Source organism: Varroa destructor, unplaced genomic scaffold (assembly GCF_002443255.2).
Source record: "Varroa destructor unplaced genomic scaffold, Vdes_3.0 BEIS01000006.1, whole genome shotgun sequence".
In the NCBI taxonomy this organism is placed as follows: Eukaryota; Metazoa; Arthropoda; class Arachnida; order Mesostigmata; family Varroidae; genus Varroa; species Varroa destructor.
Genome location: NW_019211459.1, coordinates 23,303,594 through 23,320,664, shown reverse-complemented (window position 1 = coordinate 23,320,664; position 17,071 = coordinate 23,303,594). Strand labels below are relative to the sequence as shown.

General features: G+C 45.9%; 1 protein-coding gene across 2 annotated transcripts in view; it reads right to left on the bottom strand.

Moving 5' to 3' along the window:
• zfh1 (Zn finger homeodomain 1) overlaps positions 1–17,071 on the bottom strand; it is a 480,048-nt gene that overhangs the window by 256,052 nt on the left and 206,925 nt on the right. For both annotated transcript variants that reach the window (XM_022810531.2, XM_086993268.1), the window contains one exon: positions 4,181–5,313. In XM_022810531.2, coding sequence (XP_022666266.2) covers positions 4,181–5,297 — 1,117 coding nt within the window. In that variant the 5' untranslated portion in view covers positions 5,298–5,313. The remainder of the gene's footprint in view (positions 1–4,180; positions 5,314–17,071) is intronic.

Here is a 17,071-nt window from a genome sequence, read left to right as displayed (position 1 = left end):
CCAGCGACACTTTGTGCTTCTTGTTCGCTTTTTCGCAGTCTATTGCATTTTTCTGGTTTGTGTTAAGAACCCTAGTCGAAGAAGCCAGTCAGCAAATTAATCATTGAGGTTAGCAACTGTTTATTTGGTAAAAGCAATTGTGTGGGTGCGTCTCATTCAGAAGGAGGTTAGCGGCTACGACAAATGCCAAACGCGCATCTGTCGCAAAGTGTTTAACGGAAACTGAAATCATTGAACGTCTTTAATATGCAATTCTAAATATTTCTAATACATCCGGCACTGCCGTTGGGGACTCCGTCACTATTGGTTTGCAGGACGAGTCGAAGTGTGTCTATGCCTAACTTCGATTCTAATTGTTTCCTATCATCGGGCAAATGCGTTACCCACCAACCTAGTACGGGGGTCTGCAAGCCTAGCCGTTATGCGGTGCCGTTACAGGGAAGGTCGGGGCGCGACCATCGGATAGATGCAAGCATGTACTATGTGCGGAGCAACTGTAAGCCAACGTATCTGGTCAGCTAAACGTATCGGCATTTAATAAGATTTCTATAGGGACTGAAGATGTTTGCTACACTGATTCACGTACGATGTTTTGACATAAGCTTTTCCACAAATTATAGTTAATCTTCATCCTGTGCTCGACAAACCATGTTATAATACAGTTTTTTTTTTTTAATGCTGTTTTAGCTAACGGGGTTCAGTCAATAAATCGAAATTACAGAGATACATCTAACACGAAAATAACGCTAATCTTTTACATAACTACTACATTGAATTTTGATACAAGCGAGCTGAATACCAATTTTGGCAGAAGAAAAAGCAATCTGACGATATATCAGTGTGATATTCCAAGGATTGTTTCTAACAGCTGCAGCGAAAAGCGACAGCTACAAGGACCTCATAATGGTTTCTTTAAGGACTATCGAGTAGAGCACTGGCATCGGGTTATGCCAGCAAACAGAATATGTATTTGACATATCGGGACGGGTATTCCTAATACCCACACCATTGCCGCATGCACCGAATGCAAGTCGGGACAAGAAATGCTTTATCCGCCAGGTCTCCGTATAAACATATCTCTATATTTATGTATATCATATCATATTTTCATATTGCAAAGTTCGATGGCCACTCGTAGGTCTTGGAGACGACAGGCCAGTCATCATCTTGGCCACGAGATATTCACTTCGTTCACGGTAGATTCGTTCATAGTAACTGAGGGCGGGTCTTAGCAAGAGGGACTACCATTGAAAGCATTTGTAGTCGCAACTCTGCCTGGCTTGTTTTTAGAGCCTTCACTGTTGCTGTCTTCATCATCCTGACAACCTGATCCTCACGGCCGCTGTGCTTTGAGCTATTTTAGAGAAAAAAAAAAAAAAAAAAAAGATGGTTACACATGCAGCGTTTTCAGCAGCGTGGATGAATTTCGTAAATAAGCTCAGCGCATAAGTTCTGGACCTTCATATTCAAAGTTCTGTACTCGACAGAGAGATATAGACATATTCCGACATTTTCTATTATTTGGTACTTCTTAAAGTAAGTTCAATAGGTCCTGGTTGAACAGTAACAAAGTAGCGAGCAGTGCTAGTGGCATTTGTGGAGGGTACTGGATTCGACAAGGTCCTATATTCAGTGGGTCTTCAATTGTTGACTAGCAGTATATTCTCATGCTGTCATGCTCTTCTAGTTTTATATCGACCTTGTGTTGTCTACCGTCTAGCGAATACTGGCTGTGATTACCCATAGGACCGAAGTCTATGGCGGGTGGTTAGTGTTATGACGAATGCGTCAGCGACCCTGCTTCATGGCTTAGACCAACAAATATGATACGTTCTCAAAACAGAACGGATCTCATTGTCTTCCATGTACCATGCACAGTATTCGCCTTGTTATCATACTCGTTACTCTACATACAAATACTTCTAGCGCTTAGGTTATTCCGCACCTTATTCATGCAGTCGTTGCTAAAGCCGAAGGGCTCGGACGACCCCATCGTCAAGCATCGACGTCAAGCTTTTGTGAGTGGCCAGCTAGGGTGTTGCTAAGCGCTCTTGCTTGTTTTGACCGACAGGGGCAACTACGACCGTGCGGGGTGAGACCGCAGTTAATCATAAACGTTAGTCGAGGTACTAGATAGGATTTCAACGGTCCCTTTTTGTATGGCCTTCATTATTGCACGAAAGCTAGGCGAAATGCGATGGCTCTTTGCCACATATGAAGTCGATAGCCGCGAGAGGCCGTAAAGCACTTATTGATAAATGGACGTCCATTCGGACGACGATTGGAAGCAAAGGGACTGCAAGATGTAAGACAGACGGAGATAAAGTTGCTGGGCATGCATTGGACAGGATGTCTATATGAATCATACATTTGCCCACAAACAAGGACTCTTCTGCAAGTAGTCCTATCAACTATGCATCATGCCCCTCATATTCGGATTAGACGAAATACGCGCCAGTTTCTTTCGGTTACGCTGCCGTGAATAGAAACTGATCGTGATTCGATGACTTAATGCGCGGTAAGGTTTCCCGATATGGAAGTTAATGCTTCATTACTAATTATTTCCTTGTAGTAAGTGATTAAAGTTTTGTCGGGATAATTGGTTAACGGACTTCTTTACAGGGCGTGATACGCCTAAACGAGCTAGGTATATATATGTCTAGCAATTCTACGCATAAGAATGGTCAGATTGTCCTATAGAGGATAAATCACTGTGTAAGGTCGGCATATATATATATAAAGGCATGCATTACTGTGTCACTCACTTACTTCGCATCATGCGTTAAACACAAACTTCAAGTTCGACTCTAAATTACATTACTCTAAATTAATTACGCGGTCTAAGTTCATTAATAGAGCAGAACCTTCCTTTTCTTGAAAATTGCTTCTATGCGATATACTAATAATGTGGGAATCGGCCATCCGTTAATCGATATAAGAAATAGATATCATCTGCTCATTAATAAACACATAATAAGCTTGTTCTCGGCTTATTCAATCGGTTGAACATGTTCAGTAACTATTAAAAAAACCGATTGGTTGTGAATATTTACATCGCGTTCTCGGCGGTCTACGGTTAGAAGTGGTTCATGGTGTCACCAGAGTATAATTACTTCAGAAGTAAAAAAATCGTTCAGCGGTGACACTTCAACTTTCAGCACTTTCAAAGGTGACAGCGCCGGTGGAATCCATCGAAGCTTAATGAAAGTACTTGTAAATGAGGCCTTTAGTTCGCCGTAATGCAGTTCGCTCGTAATGCAGTCACTTCGAGGAAAAATCAAAAGCCTGAAGACCACAGAGTAAATCATCACGCTTCAAAATCTCAAATGAAAGAAGGAATTCCTATGATTATTGACGCTTTTCAGCAAACAGAGAGTGGACAATGCCCTCTTTGCCGGGCAGAGATGGGGTTTCCCGACGTGTGTATTATTGAAAATTCAATAAAATCACTGAAAGCTAAGAGATGAGTTGCTCTTGAATCGAGTCTAAATCACATTCGGTCTATTCTAGACACAATATGCTCTACTTCCGTATTACCAGTCGAAGATTCTCCTGGAGCACACAGAGGCCGTACATGGGCAGATCGATGCCGCCCCCCAGACCGTTACGAGATGTTGCAAGCGAAAGAAACTGTCAAAACGATCAGATGCCTTAAGGTCCTACAGAGCGTTATATGTACTTGTAGGTAGCGTCGATACCGGCAGTACACAGTAAGGTTACTCGATGACAATCAGCTCAACGCTAAAGGAGAAAAGTAGAATCAAGCGACCAGCTTTGGTCCGCAAGTTCTACAGATTTGCGTACGCATAACTTCGATTACTATATATATCTATATAAACCGGTAATTACCGTTACGTATGCTACCGTTAATTCTCTCAAAGAAATCGTCAAGGACTATACTTTTAAAAGGCCGTTTTTAATAATGCAAAAAATCGTCGCTATTATCTAGAAATTATTAAAATTTTTCGATACGTAAAATCTGCCAATTTAATAATTGATATTTCTCTAGCAATAGATCTTGTGTTGGCTTGTAGAATATTGCGATGTTACTGAGAAGCAGATGAAGGACAAAAGCGATAACAAAGATCTAAAAAAATAATTTTTGCAATTATTCTAATTTCTCCATGTAAATACTAATACCGGAAATCAAAAATTGTATTGTCTATAAGAAATTTTTCACCTGTTGATGCGTTGATATGTGCTGCATTACGGGCGGCCACATCCCGACAGTATTCCAAAGCTACAACGGTGTCAACGATCTTGGTCACTACTTCACTCACTTCATAAGCTCCTTCAGTATCTTGCGTCTCGTGAGCCGATTTCACCGTACGATTGTTCACAGAAGCACTAACCGTAAGCGGCCCTTCTTGAAACGGCTTCGAGCCACTAAGCTGACACAGTGCCGTGATTTTGGGTTCGGGGACAAAGGTTGTCGCTGTTTTAACTAACTGTTCCGATGAAACCGTGAATTTAGCGCCTTTTACACCGACTAAATGGCAGTCGACGGCCGTTTTTTCAGTCGTCGATGACAATGAGGTTGGTAATGATGAAGCTGGTTGTGAATTTCTGTTTGTAGTGGGAGCAGGAGCCGCAGCTGAAGCTGCAGGGCTATAGCCTACGGCATTAGTAGCAGCTACTCGTTTCGATATAATGACCGATAGAGACGCGCGAGGCGCTGATTGTTGTAGGTGAGCTGTAGCGCATTGTGGTTGCTGTTGCTGTGCAACTTTCAATTGGCCAGTAGGCTGGTGTTGAACGATCACGATCTGCCTGGCTGGCAGAAGTATTTGGCCAGGCTCGATCCGTGGACCGGCGTGCACTGTTCTCGTGGGCAACAGCGTACCGTCTTGTACGACGTCGGACGTCGTGCTTGCGGTCGCCGCCGTTAAAACTGCCGTGGTACTAGTTGTCGCCGCAGGGCACATCGTGGCAGTAGTAACGCCACTAGAAACAGACATCTCCCCGTGCGGTGGGTTCGGATAGATGTAGTCATGATCATCCAACCAAACCTGCGGTGCAGCTGGAGTGGGTGGGGGCAGTGGGCGAAATGCCTTTTTCGCTGCTGAGGTTGGCAGCAGCCGTAACGCTAGAGATGAGGGAGCTGACGAAGCCAATGCATATGCCGGGAGTGGACTGGGGCTACGAGACGACGCCGGCGACAGCGGTGACGGTGGAGGTGAGGCCTCGACGATTTGCAGCGGAATGCTAAGGTCTAAATCGAGATCGGAAGAACGTGGCGTATTCCCGCCACGTAAAACGACTGTTGCCGTTGTAGATGTTGTTGTAATGGAGCTCATCGTGCTCGAATCATGCCTGTAATGCGAACGAGTGATGAGATACGATCGAAAAGGGAGAACTTATTAGTTCTTCGAAAATACGCCTATAAGATCAATAATGACAGATTTTTATGATGCTAATAACAACTGCATTGAGTGATATTTTCACTTTTGTGGTACCGAATCAAAATTGAAAAAAAAAAAAAAATAAATAGTAAGCAGAAATCGCAGAAATCCAAGCATATTATGTTGTATAATATAAACCTGAATAGGCAAAGAGAAGGTTAAGTAGAAAGGTGTATATAAGCGATGTTCTCAGTGATACGAGGATTCATCAATGTGCTATATGTCTAAAATCACTTTGTTGACAGCTTCCCGATGAAACAAACGGGACCCTGCCGACAAACTCACCCGTATTCGCCATTCTTCTGAGATATTTGACAAGTTTACTACATATGTAGCATTTAGGATAAAAGTTGAGTAAGCATTGTATGAGGATATACAGATAAGAGCATGATAATAACTTACTGGGGCTGTGGAGTTGTGTGATCCTGGATATCATTATTCAAATACACATATTCCGTTTGATCGAGTGTAGAATATTATAGGCAAATTTACATAGAGTTGGTATAAAATGAGACGTTCCTAAAGGGTTTGCTCTGCGTAGGCCCCTAATGAGGCTACCGGTACCCGGTATGTATAACAAGCTGGTCAATATAAATATGCTAAATTGATTTCTAGCCGTTCGCGTTAGTCCTGATCGACGCAGTGACCGAAGTCATCGGAAGCAGGCTGTATTGAGCTTGCTTGCGCTGAGCACGTTCGTCATACACGAAGTGATTCGACTATGAAGATAAATAATGCTGAAGCTAATTAGCAGTGGCTTCTTTTAGTACCGTTTTATATTATGATAATTTATCGATTGGCTACTGGTTCATGTCGTCTTATTCAGCTTACCAGGGGAACCCTGTGACGTATAATGATCCGGTGGCTTTGGCCATTCTAGTCTAAAGCTAGGTAGATCGGCTGGGGACGCTGAACATGCACGACGACCTATATGGTCTGCAGTTCAATAGACAGGCTAGGGAGTTATTCGATTGCTTTGCGAAGGGTCGAGACATACCAACGGCTCGATTGCAGAAAACAATTCGTACGAGACAGCAGAAGGGGCAATTCAGTGTTGAGGGTAGAAAATCTGAATGGGAGACGACGGAAATACGATTGCAAGAAGGATGGCTGCCATAAAACGACATGTTGTACCTCGGCGATCCGTGTTTTACATAGCTCCCGAAATACGTCTGAATGTTCAAGTCTAACTTGAGCCTCACAGGATTCCATGGATGAACGCACACTCACATGCGCTGTAATATTTATTTCCGCTTTAAACAGACGCACTTGGTCGTCAAACGGTATAGTCTTATGAAAAAAATCATTCACACAATATGTATAAGATACGTTGCGACTACTGCAGTGCATTGTAGCTTAATATTTTGACGCGCGTAATTTGAACGAAACCAGATTATCTGTGTCTAACGTAATTTGTATCGTACATATTGTTTTTCATCATATAATATATTGGACTCCTTTTTTTCAACTTGGTTCTTTTTACATTTAAGAGATCAGTTCATTAGCATGTATCGAACTTTGAGTAATGAAAGTATTAAGAATTGAGCTACTTGCTCGCCTGCCCCAACTGCGTTAGTTGAAATGTCCAAAGAAAAAGGCAAAGAAAACTAATAATTTTTGTTATTAATAGTTCGCAGTTAGTTGGACGAGATCCACATACTTTGACGTCCCAGGCGACTTCGCATTGGTTTACTTACAATTGTCGATTTATCAACTACGACCTGTGTGCTATAACGTGATTCATAGATGTGACCGTTTACAATCAGGGAGGCTTTGCGCGTGCCGTGCACGGAACGGCTGGTCACCGTTTCGCCTACGGACTAATAGCCGTCGCTCTTATTACCTTGGATATATAATGCTTTATTACTAACAGGACCACTTCAGCCGTTCTCAACTAGATTACTGAGTCTTTTGTGGGCTAGTGCTTCAGTTCAGCAAGCGTTGTTCGTCAATGGCTCACTTCGTTGCGGTAGCCCTATCACTACTGACTGCCGTTACTGGCCCAATTTTTGCGCTGTCTGCTTGCGTGACCCAAACCTTTGCTCATTTATCGTCGACAATACAAGAAACATGCCCGCGAAGGGATCAGCAAAAAGGAGACATCTACTGCAGCTTTTCTACGTTCGCGGCAATGCACTTGCTTCTTCGCATGGCTATTAATAGATGCCACAAAAGCAGCGGTAGCCGAACGAGGAAAGAGAAAGAGATTGAGGAAATATGCGAAGCAAGGCAAGGGAGTGAAAGGGGCGAGGAAAACAAAGGGGCCAAAGGAGAGTCTCCTGGGAGGCGAAGGACAACGTATCAAATGACAAAGGTGTGCTATATTACCCGCGGCGCCGACGATAGAACAGACGGGTAAACTCTGCGGCCTCATGCGCTTTTCTTCGATCTGCAACTTGTCCCTTATCTTGTTCTCCTTAGTTGTTCGTTCTGCCATAGCGAAACGAGAAATTCGGCTATACGCAAACAGCGCGTTGGACGGTAAACAACAACCTCGTACCAAACGTATACTTGCAAGCCCAGCACGTAGCCAATGTTCCCGTCTATGTAGGGGTAGCCATTGAGGTCGGTACCATCTTAGGATGGTGAACTTCACCCTAGTGGATGGATGCTATTACGGCCATCACTCGTGGCAGTATAGATCTCGAGATACTCCTAAGCTATCTAGTCCGCGTGCACTGAGACAAGGGATCTTCCTGGCACGCGGCTTCTATCCAACAAAGACTCACAGCGGCTCGTCGACCATCGTCAACGGCTATACGGGGCGATAGTGACCAATGCTTGTGATGCGTAGATAGGTGCTGTTCTTTAGTGAGCGTCCATTCTGTGGCACACCCGGTCAGTAAACGTTTTCGCTCATTCTACCGGTCTCTGCTTTTACCGTTACGCGCTCCCTGTACAAACAAAAGGACAACGTCTACCTACAACCTCATATTCACTCGTGAGTGAAGCGGGACCGCTATGTGTGCCCGCGCCCTTCACTAGAAAAAGGCAACGTTTTGTGATAGCACTAAGGACGAATAGGCCGACAGTGTCACCGAAACACTTCGATCAATATCGCTATTATCGTATGGTTTGATAACAGCATGCATATCGTGTAAAAGCCAAATTTTTCAAGTAGATGGAAAGGTCAACCTAGCTACGACGCCTCTGACAAAAACAAATCCGTTAATCCCTGTAGACGATTTTTATCAAGGGATCAAACCTTCATGGCGCCCGAAAAGAGCTACTTGGAAAAAACTTCAGTGTGTTAATATTTCACACTGAATTTCACACTGAAATTCGTTAAGAGCGAATTTTTCGTTGAGATGTCGACAACGTTCCACACGTGTCCGTATCGTAACTCTAAGTAGATATAGAAGTCTTCATATTACGCATATTATTTCATATGGCCCCGTACTCACAAGATGGCGCTCCATGCTTCAATGTTTTAACACTTACATGAGTGCCAGACATCGACATGGCTAATCAGGAAGACCATGGAGACCTAGGTTTTAATTAGTTGTTTTTCTTAAGCCCCGCCTTTCATTGCTCACTCAAGCGTCATTTGAGTGTGAAGACCGGATACCAGAGCTGATCGAAGGATACTGAGAAGTTCGGCCGACCTGACCATGACTTCCCCATAGGGTTCGTCATTTGTTCAATCGACCTGGAATACATTAAAGGTAGAGAGCTTTCCTAACTTGTTGATTCAGATAACTTCCTTTGCTTAGTTAGAAGTCGCAAATTTGTTGTCGCACAAATAATTGGATGTTTTCGTTTTCTTTTAAAGTGACCAACTGGTTTGTAGTTAACTATAGCTTGGAGAAAATGGTGGGACAACCCCTTCAGCCGGTATAAAAACTATGTTTTTTATGCTCGTAGGTCTCTAATTTTTCAATAGAATTCTCTTTGTTTTTTGGATGGAAGCAGTGCCTAGAAGGCATAATATGTCTTACTCACTTAGCTTTGAGCGAAGTCTTAATCTGCGGGACTTACAGGTTTAGCTTCAGGCATACGCCATAGTTAACCATTCGTCACCATCGTCATCGAGCAGGCAGCACCATATCTTGTCTGTATGCTAACATGACTTGAAAGTCTCGGCAAGCCCGCAACCGTCCATAACGCGTTTATCCGTACTCGTTTCTCGTTCTCTGTGTCTATTACGACCCAGCCATCCAGTTAGTTGGCCACCCAGCCAGTTTACCCCGTCCGCTCGAATGATCGCCTCCTGTCGCGTCTTCATGTGCCGTCGCCTGACGCGCGATTCCTGCTGCTGTCTCTGCTGCTGTCTAAAACTCACTCACGCTTCTTACAACGCTCCACTTTACGGTAGTGTGTTCGATACGCGCTTCACCACCCACTTTGATCGCGTTTGGCTCGTCTTGTTTCTTTGGCCCACAGTACGGTATCGTGCACTGCTGCTGCTGCCGCCACTGTTCTCAAATCGCGCTAAGCTATCCTCCCTCTAGGCCTTTTTTCCGCATTTGGACATTATTCTCTTGCGCAGGCTGCCGCTCCCCAGATCAGATCAGTCACTGACTGACTCTCGTTCTCTAGTTTTGTCGTTGTTGTTGCCACTGAGCTGCCACGATCACTGTCAGTATAGCCACTACGGGCTGGAGTCAGTATGAGTTTGACGCGCCGGTGCGAGAGACAAACGCCGTGGAGCAGCGGACACCGCGGAGGACATCGGGGGCTCTGCAGGGACAGGGCATAAGTAATAGCGATACTAATATGACGAGCACTTTTTTCCGCTTGGCCAGCTGATTTTTTGGCCGACCGTCACGTCTTCGTTCCTTCACGTTCGTTGTTCCCTTTTCAGTCATACGGTGAAGACAGACACAGCGGTAGCGGCTGCTACCACCAATACCGCTACCGCTGCGTTTCTTACCACTCTTCAAGGTCTGCTCCTCGATTTCTTTGACTCTCTTCTTTTATTTCCCTTGGTTAGCTTCTTCATCGTCGTCTTTTCCTCACGAATCAGTGAGCGGAGGCATTGGCCGTTCGTCCTAGCTGACTTTTAGTCCTGGGCGAACTCATCCATTCGCTTTCCGTAGTTTCTCTCTCTCTCTGTTTAGCCCCCATTTGCAGGCTGTACCAGAAGCTGGCTCCTGCTATCCCCTCACACCCAAAGACCAATGCGAGAATCTTCCACGTGACAGACAGAGAAACTTACCCGATCGGCCTGCTAGATCGTATGGTCCCGCGCGTTCAAGCAGTCAGTCGCTGCTAGGTTTCACGCCAGAGTCCATATTGCCGCTGGAGGCAAATTTCTCCTTTAGTACCGCACATAGTGGAATCGTTACCGGCGCGTCCTCCCCGCACTTTGTCTTCGTTCGTTTTCCTATCGCATAGCCGATTGATGTGTCGGTTCCGATACTCTGTTCAAATGCCCCTCAGTATGCTGCTTTCCCTGTCTGGTTCCTCTCTTCTTTGTCTTTCACTAGTTTTCTTTTCCCTGATACCCTATCGTCTCCCTCTCGATGCAAAGCAAACTGGAGCAGCAGGCTCTGTCACCACGCACTGTTTTACTCCTGCTTGACTTCTTCTTCAACGGTTCTACTTAGCTTCATGCTCTGACACCCCCTATCGTCATTGGCGTCTATGCTTCTCGTTATAATTTGCTAGTTGTTCTTTGCTGCGATCCCAATAACATCAACACGTCGTAACTAGAAGAAAAGCGCCATCTATGCTGGCATTTATCGCTTTGAGGGTCAGCCATGGAATAGAGCAGGGAAGACGTTGATCACGAATAGTAGATTAACAAACCCTGATTGCTTCGAAAGAATTAGTATAAATGTAACCAAAGAGCGAGTATTTTCCCCGTCAGTAGATAACGTTTCTTATGCAAAAGATTAACGTAGTTATTCATCGCCTGTTGCGCATTATCATATCACGCCATCTCAGCATTTCCAAATTTCTATAGCGCCAGGTACTAATTACCTATTTCTCCTGCGGTGCGTAGTGTTGATGGGGTTGTTCCCAATGTTAGTCCTCTTTTCAATGCCCTCTACTCCAAGGGTCTCCAACGCAGTCCCCTAATACATTAACGAACACCGTAGCATATAACCGGGCTAGAGACTGTTGAAAACCCTAATAGCGAAAGCCTGATGAAAGTAGTACTTCGCATTGAAACTTTTGAATTCTCTGCTGCCAGCCCGATCAGCCCTGTCTTAGCACTGCGGCTGTCCACTGAGACTTTTTCTTTTTCGGCTTTCATCGCATTGACTGTTATCCTGCTATTGCTAGTGCTGTTTAGCAGGATGCAGTCGCCACCACTCTCGTTGTCTCCCTTCTCTCATACGTTTCTCACTTCCTCTGATCCTTCGTTTGCCTTTCTTTTGCTTTAGTCCGTGACACGAAATGAACGTCGTTTGCTACCCTGTTGTCTGCTTCTTAGTTTGTCACTCTTTCCTTTTGCCCGCGCCTCGATCCCTTTGGTATCAGAACGTTCTGAGCGTCTTCGTGCGAAAGCGTCTCGCTACGCTACATGCAGCATCATCAAGGCACATAGAAAAAAGGGGGCATCAGCAAGCGAAACAACGCACCAAGAGAATACGGTTCGCTCCTGAGCTATGTTATTTTTTCCACTACTTTGCATACTAATCCTGCAAGGCGCGGCGGGCTATCCCGTCACCCTACGCAACGCGTGCGCCTGTTGTCTTTCTGCTGTGGCTACCGTGCGCCACCGCTGTGCCTTTGGAGCGCCGTCGTCGTCTTAGCTCGTTCGCGTGTCTTGTCTGGCTCGGCTGTCAGCAGAGCAGGGACAATCCGTCGATGCTGCTTGCTTGAGGCCCCCGTCAGTGTGCCCTGCATGTTTCGTTTGCGAATGTCCTTCTTTGTAGCAACTTTCTGTCGTTACTCAAGTTTGTCTGCTTTCCTTAGGTTTCATCCTGGTGCCCCCGAATTGCCTCTGAGAGGTCAAGAAACCTTGGATCCTTGCACCCGCGCTGGTATCTATTAACCTCACTGTAACTGCCGGCGTATTCGGTATCCAATCGCCAGTTCTACAGAGACTTTCAGGTTAGATTGAGTCACCGCGTAATGGAACTACAGGTTACGTTTTCATGAGGCATATCGGAAAGGTAAGCAGGACGAAGGAGCAAATCGGTTTGAATGGTAAATAATTATATCGGCAACGGGTTATAACCCAAATGTCATAAAAACATTGGATAAGAATAGTTAGCAAAATTGTAGATGAAACCATTGAAGGGTTTGTAACATCCCGCTCGCCTAAAGTTGAAGAAAAAGCTGAAGTTGCTTACTTCTCGATTATGAATAGTTAGTGGCTAATTGTTACGTTTACGCTTGCGCGCTGGCGATCTCCATCGCTTACATCGACTTTCCAAGGGTAATTTCTCCCTTAGTAATGCTTGCACTGTCTATGGCGGTGTCACCGACCTAGGAATGGCGGAGCCACACTTATTGTTGTCCCTTTCCACCGATACCTCCGCCGGCGTTGCGCAGCCGCTACGTTTCCTATGGACGCTGCTACCATGTGGATGTTAAATGGCGCTTGTCGCGCCCGTCATGTCAAAAAGATCTCTGCCACCAAAAGGCAGCCGCTGAGACAGCGACCGGAGCAGCCGCAATAGAACTCAGAAGGAAGCAAAACAGGCCACACGATCTGTTGGTCAGCGAACATGCCTCCGAAACGGAGGTTTGGCGTAAGGAGCGAAGAGCGACCGTCGTTCGACACCGGGAACCGGTGGCAGCGGCGGCAAGTGTAAGAGCGTATAACGAACAACCGCCAACGCAACACGAGGAAGCGAATGTTAAAGGGGGCGCTGGTTATAACAGGGGGCAGTAGAGACCAAAATGAGACGAATACAGCCAATAGGGCTGAGTGCCAAGTGCCAAGGCATGTTCCTGAGTTGCTACTGAGTTAACTAATCCCTTCGGGCGTTTGGGGAGGCTGCGGCGAAATGAAGGCAAAATAGTCATCTTCTGACAGATACGCAATAGCTGTCATTGCATATTTGTACATGGTCATAACTTGATTTGAAAGCAAAAGCAAAGGATAACACATATGAGTATAGAAACGATGACAGTATGGCGCCTGTAGCTAGATAGTTTGTAAAAAAAAATAAGGACCAGTGAAAAGTAAATTAAAGAAAGTGTTACCTTATTTAGCTGTCTAAATACATGTGGGTAGCCGACTCATACCCATAGGCGGCTCAGGCAACCTTATTTGAGCGTGTCGAAGTGTCTGAACGTAAATGCCAAAATCTTAGACATAACATAAACGCTACATTAAATTCTTGCTACCTATTCGGGATACATAATTACAATTGCATTTTCGATTCGAGTATTGCATATAACAATAACGTTGCAGCTTGCAAGAAGTCGTGCAACCCTCTACAAAGTGTTGACCATGCTGGCAAGGTGATGAAAATTAGAAAAAGGATTTGTACACGCTACTTGGTCTGCGGCCGATGGCACAGAATCGCCAGAGGTAGAGTTGGGAAGGGTTTGCAGTGTTAGGGGTGTGGGGCACAAGGAAAGGGGGAAACGCCTGTGCCGGAGGGCCTTGGGAAGACGACAAGGAACAGGCAATCGGTTCGGTTTATGCGACAACAAGAAACTTTTAGCCCTTTCGAATGCTCCCAAGTCGTCGTCACTGCGACCGCCAGCGTTTCCATTGCTTCGCGTCTGGTCGGCCATTGCCACCATGCCAGTAGCAGGAGCTACAGTACCAGCCGAGACTCTTGGAAATCGAAGGCCAGGGCTAGGGAACTGCCTGGCTGCTGTGCTGTTTCCCAACGCCACTAAGAGGGACTTAGACTTGCCGGCTGCGATCCTAATCGTGTTTAGGAGCGAGGCGCGGAGAAACGTGCTCTTCGGTACCGATGGTCACAGACATCCATAGTAGTCGCAGATGGATCACCATCCTCTGCTGCAGAAAGCAGCAGTACGACCATCAGCAGCGATACGAGCATTGTTAGCAGAAACAGTATGCTTTGCCAAGGAAAAGGCGACGGCGAGTGGCGAAGATCAAACCCCGGCGGTCAGTGAAGTAACAAGAGATGTAAACGCCGGACAACAAGACGCGGCGCCACAAGACGAAAGGAACATAGCTAAACGTAAAAAGCTAACCGGCGGACGTCTTGGGCAAAACGACAGCGGTTAGCCAATGGCACTTGTCACGGTTGGGGGTATGCACTAGGGGAAAATGGTACGGTAGCTCGGTAAGCGCAGACAACAAAGTTAAATATCTTGATGGGTCATGGGGACGTACGAATTAGCCAGCAAAGGGATCCCTGGTACGGGATCCAGGATGATAGAATACGTCCCGGACGATGCTGGATACTGATCTCGAATGGTGCGTGGTGGTTTCGGTCTTCTTCGATCCAAGGGCGTCCAATCGAACATTACTAGCTGGAAGACAGGCGGATACGATGCGGTTTCTGACAAACCGCAAAATGGTTATAGGCTCTATTTTGTAAGTATTATAATATTGGACAACGAATCATTTACAAATAACACCGACAGCCATCGTCCTCAAGCAGCTACTTACCGCAGGACCTCTCAGACATCGTGGCTCATGTGAGACTACTAAGACACTGTACGATGACATTCAATTTCCTTTTAGTTCCCAAAAAAATTGTTCTTGATGCCACAATTCATTATAACGATTAACATTAATCGCGCAAGATATTGAATAGGAACTTTGCGCTGTATTTCATTGATCGGCGTCGTGTTAATAGAAAGAGGTCTAGCTTCATGAACGATTATTAACTAACGAAGGAAGCATCTATGTAAATGCTGCCGCCTGTGAAACGAAGCTATTAAGACTACCAAACAAATTATGGACAGCTGTACCTACAGCAAAATCGTTTGTTTTGAATTTCCTACAAGTATGTTTTTCGTCTAGCACTGCCATGGCACTCAAATGCAACAGCACATCTTCGCTAGGGTTCGCAGGAGTGCTCAACAACTTGCTCCCGAGTGGCTTTTCATTTAATTTACGTGACAGCGCTAATGTATATGATGAACAGTTGTCACTGGCGGACTACGCGCATGGTGACACCAACCAGAGTAATGATAAGGATTTTTTTTGGGTATCGGTCTTCGACGAGACGACGATCTGACGGCCGGTAGCAACACTAGCTAACAGCAGACTGTCAATAACCCGGCCATCATAGTATATGGCCTACTCTCATCAATTGTAAGATATTCTTTCTTGCTTCATCACGGTGGCTTATGAGGCAGGAGACGAGCACTGAAAATCAAAGGTGGACTGACCAAGCGAACTTTTGTCTTGTTGAATGAAAGAGAAATAGAGTGAGCGAGAGCGAAAAAGTCTGCCAATAAGAAGTGCATAGCATGTATGCGGCTGTTAAAGTACTAGGAGAAGCACTGCTACCACAATGACTTTCGGAACCGACAGACACTGGAGACATTGAGAAGACCAACAATAAACGAGTAGTTTACTTTCCTTTTGGGCCACAACCCTCAGGAGTACACAGTCAGGGGGATATGCGGATGAAGAAAGGGGGAGGGCTGGAGGGCTAGCTGCAGAAAAACATATCGAGCAATGGACGATAGAAGACACATACGAATAGGCTGCGGTGAGTCGTCGGGGCTATGAAGCTGCCATTGGATCCTTGCATTTGTCTGCGTCGGCTACGGCACTGCCAAGTATATGCGTATGTACACTCTCCATGTATACGCCGCACAAATGCGATAAAAAAGAATCGCATCGAGCCGGGCCTACAATAGGAAGATACGATGAGAGTCGTGGTTGAGAAAGACGCTGAGAGAGAAAAAGGGGAACAGCCTCCCACACAACGTGCGACGAACAGCTCATAAAGGGTCAGAGGCAGGGGCAAATAGGGATCCTCGAATATGCGTACCGAGATGTATGCATATCGGCCGGTCTGCTTGCTTGCCCGTCGACATGACATCGAGTAGACAAGTGGTACAACCACCACCGATGCCCACGGCATCCAATGGAAGCCTGGCCAATTGGTGCCGGCGAGCACAGTGGTAGAAAGGACGTACTGCAGCTGATGCCAGAAGACCGACAGGAGTGTGAGGTGCGTCGCTGCGCTACACATTGACGAGAAAGTGCCTGCTTGCCCCTCCGTTTGCCCCGCTTGCCTGGCAGAGGCTAGAGGTGACATCTCGCCGCGTGTCTTTCTTGGCTTCTTCTTCGGCGACGGCCGTCGTCCTAAGAGGCAAGCAGACGAGAAGCAAGTAAAGAGACAAGCTCACACCGACGTAAGGCTAACGCAGCGAGGGGAGGCTGATGTTACCCTCACGGCAATGCCAATTCCCGGGGGAATTATCCGTAGCTATGGCACACCCCCAAGCAAACCCCCCAGTTATGCTCGATGTCATTTGCCCTGCTTTTTCCCTAACTGACGCCCCCCCACCTTCTCCTCCCCTTCGAATGACAGAAGGGAACCAACCCGTAACGACGATGCAGGCTGATTCGTCGACCGTTCAATCTGACAGCCGTTCGTCGTGACATTGCCAGTTCGTCAAATGCCACCTAGCGTCACTGGTGCGCTTAGGCACCCAACCGCTCACACAGGATGGGCTCTTTTTCCATTACGGCAGTGGAAAGAGTTCGTTGTATGTTTAAAGCTTGTTGACATACAGAACCGTACCGATTCATACCTAATACCTATTCAAATGGTGAAGTTTCATGCGGCTTGAATTTACGTCGAATGATATGGTAG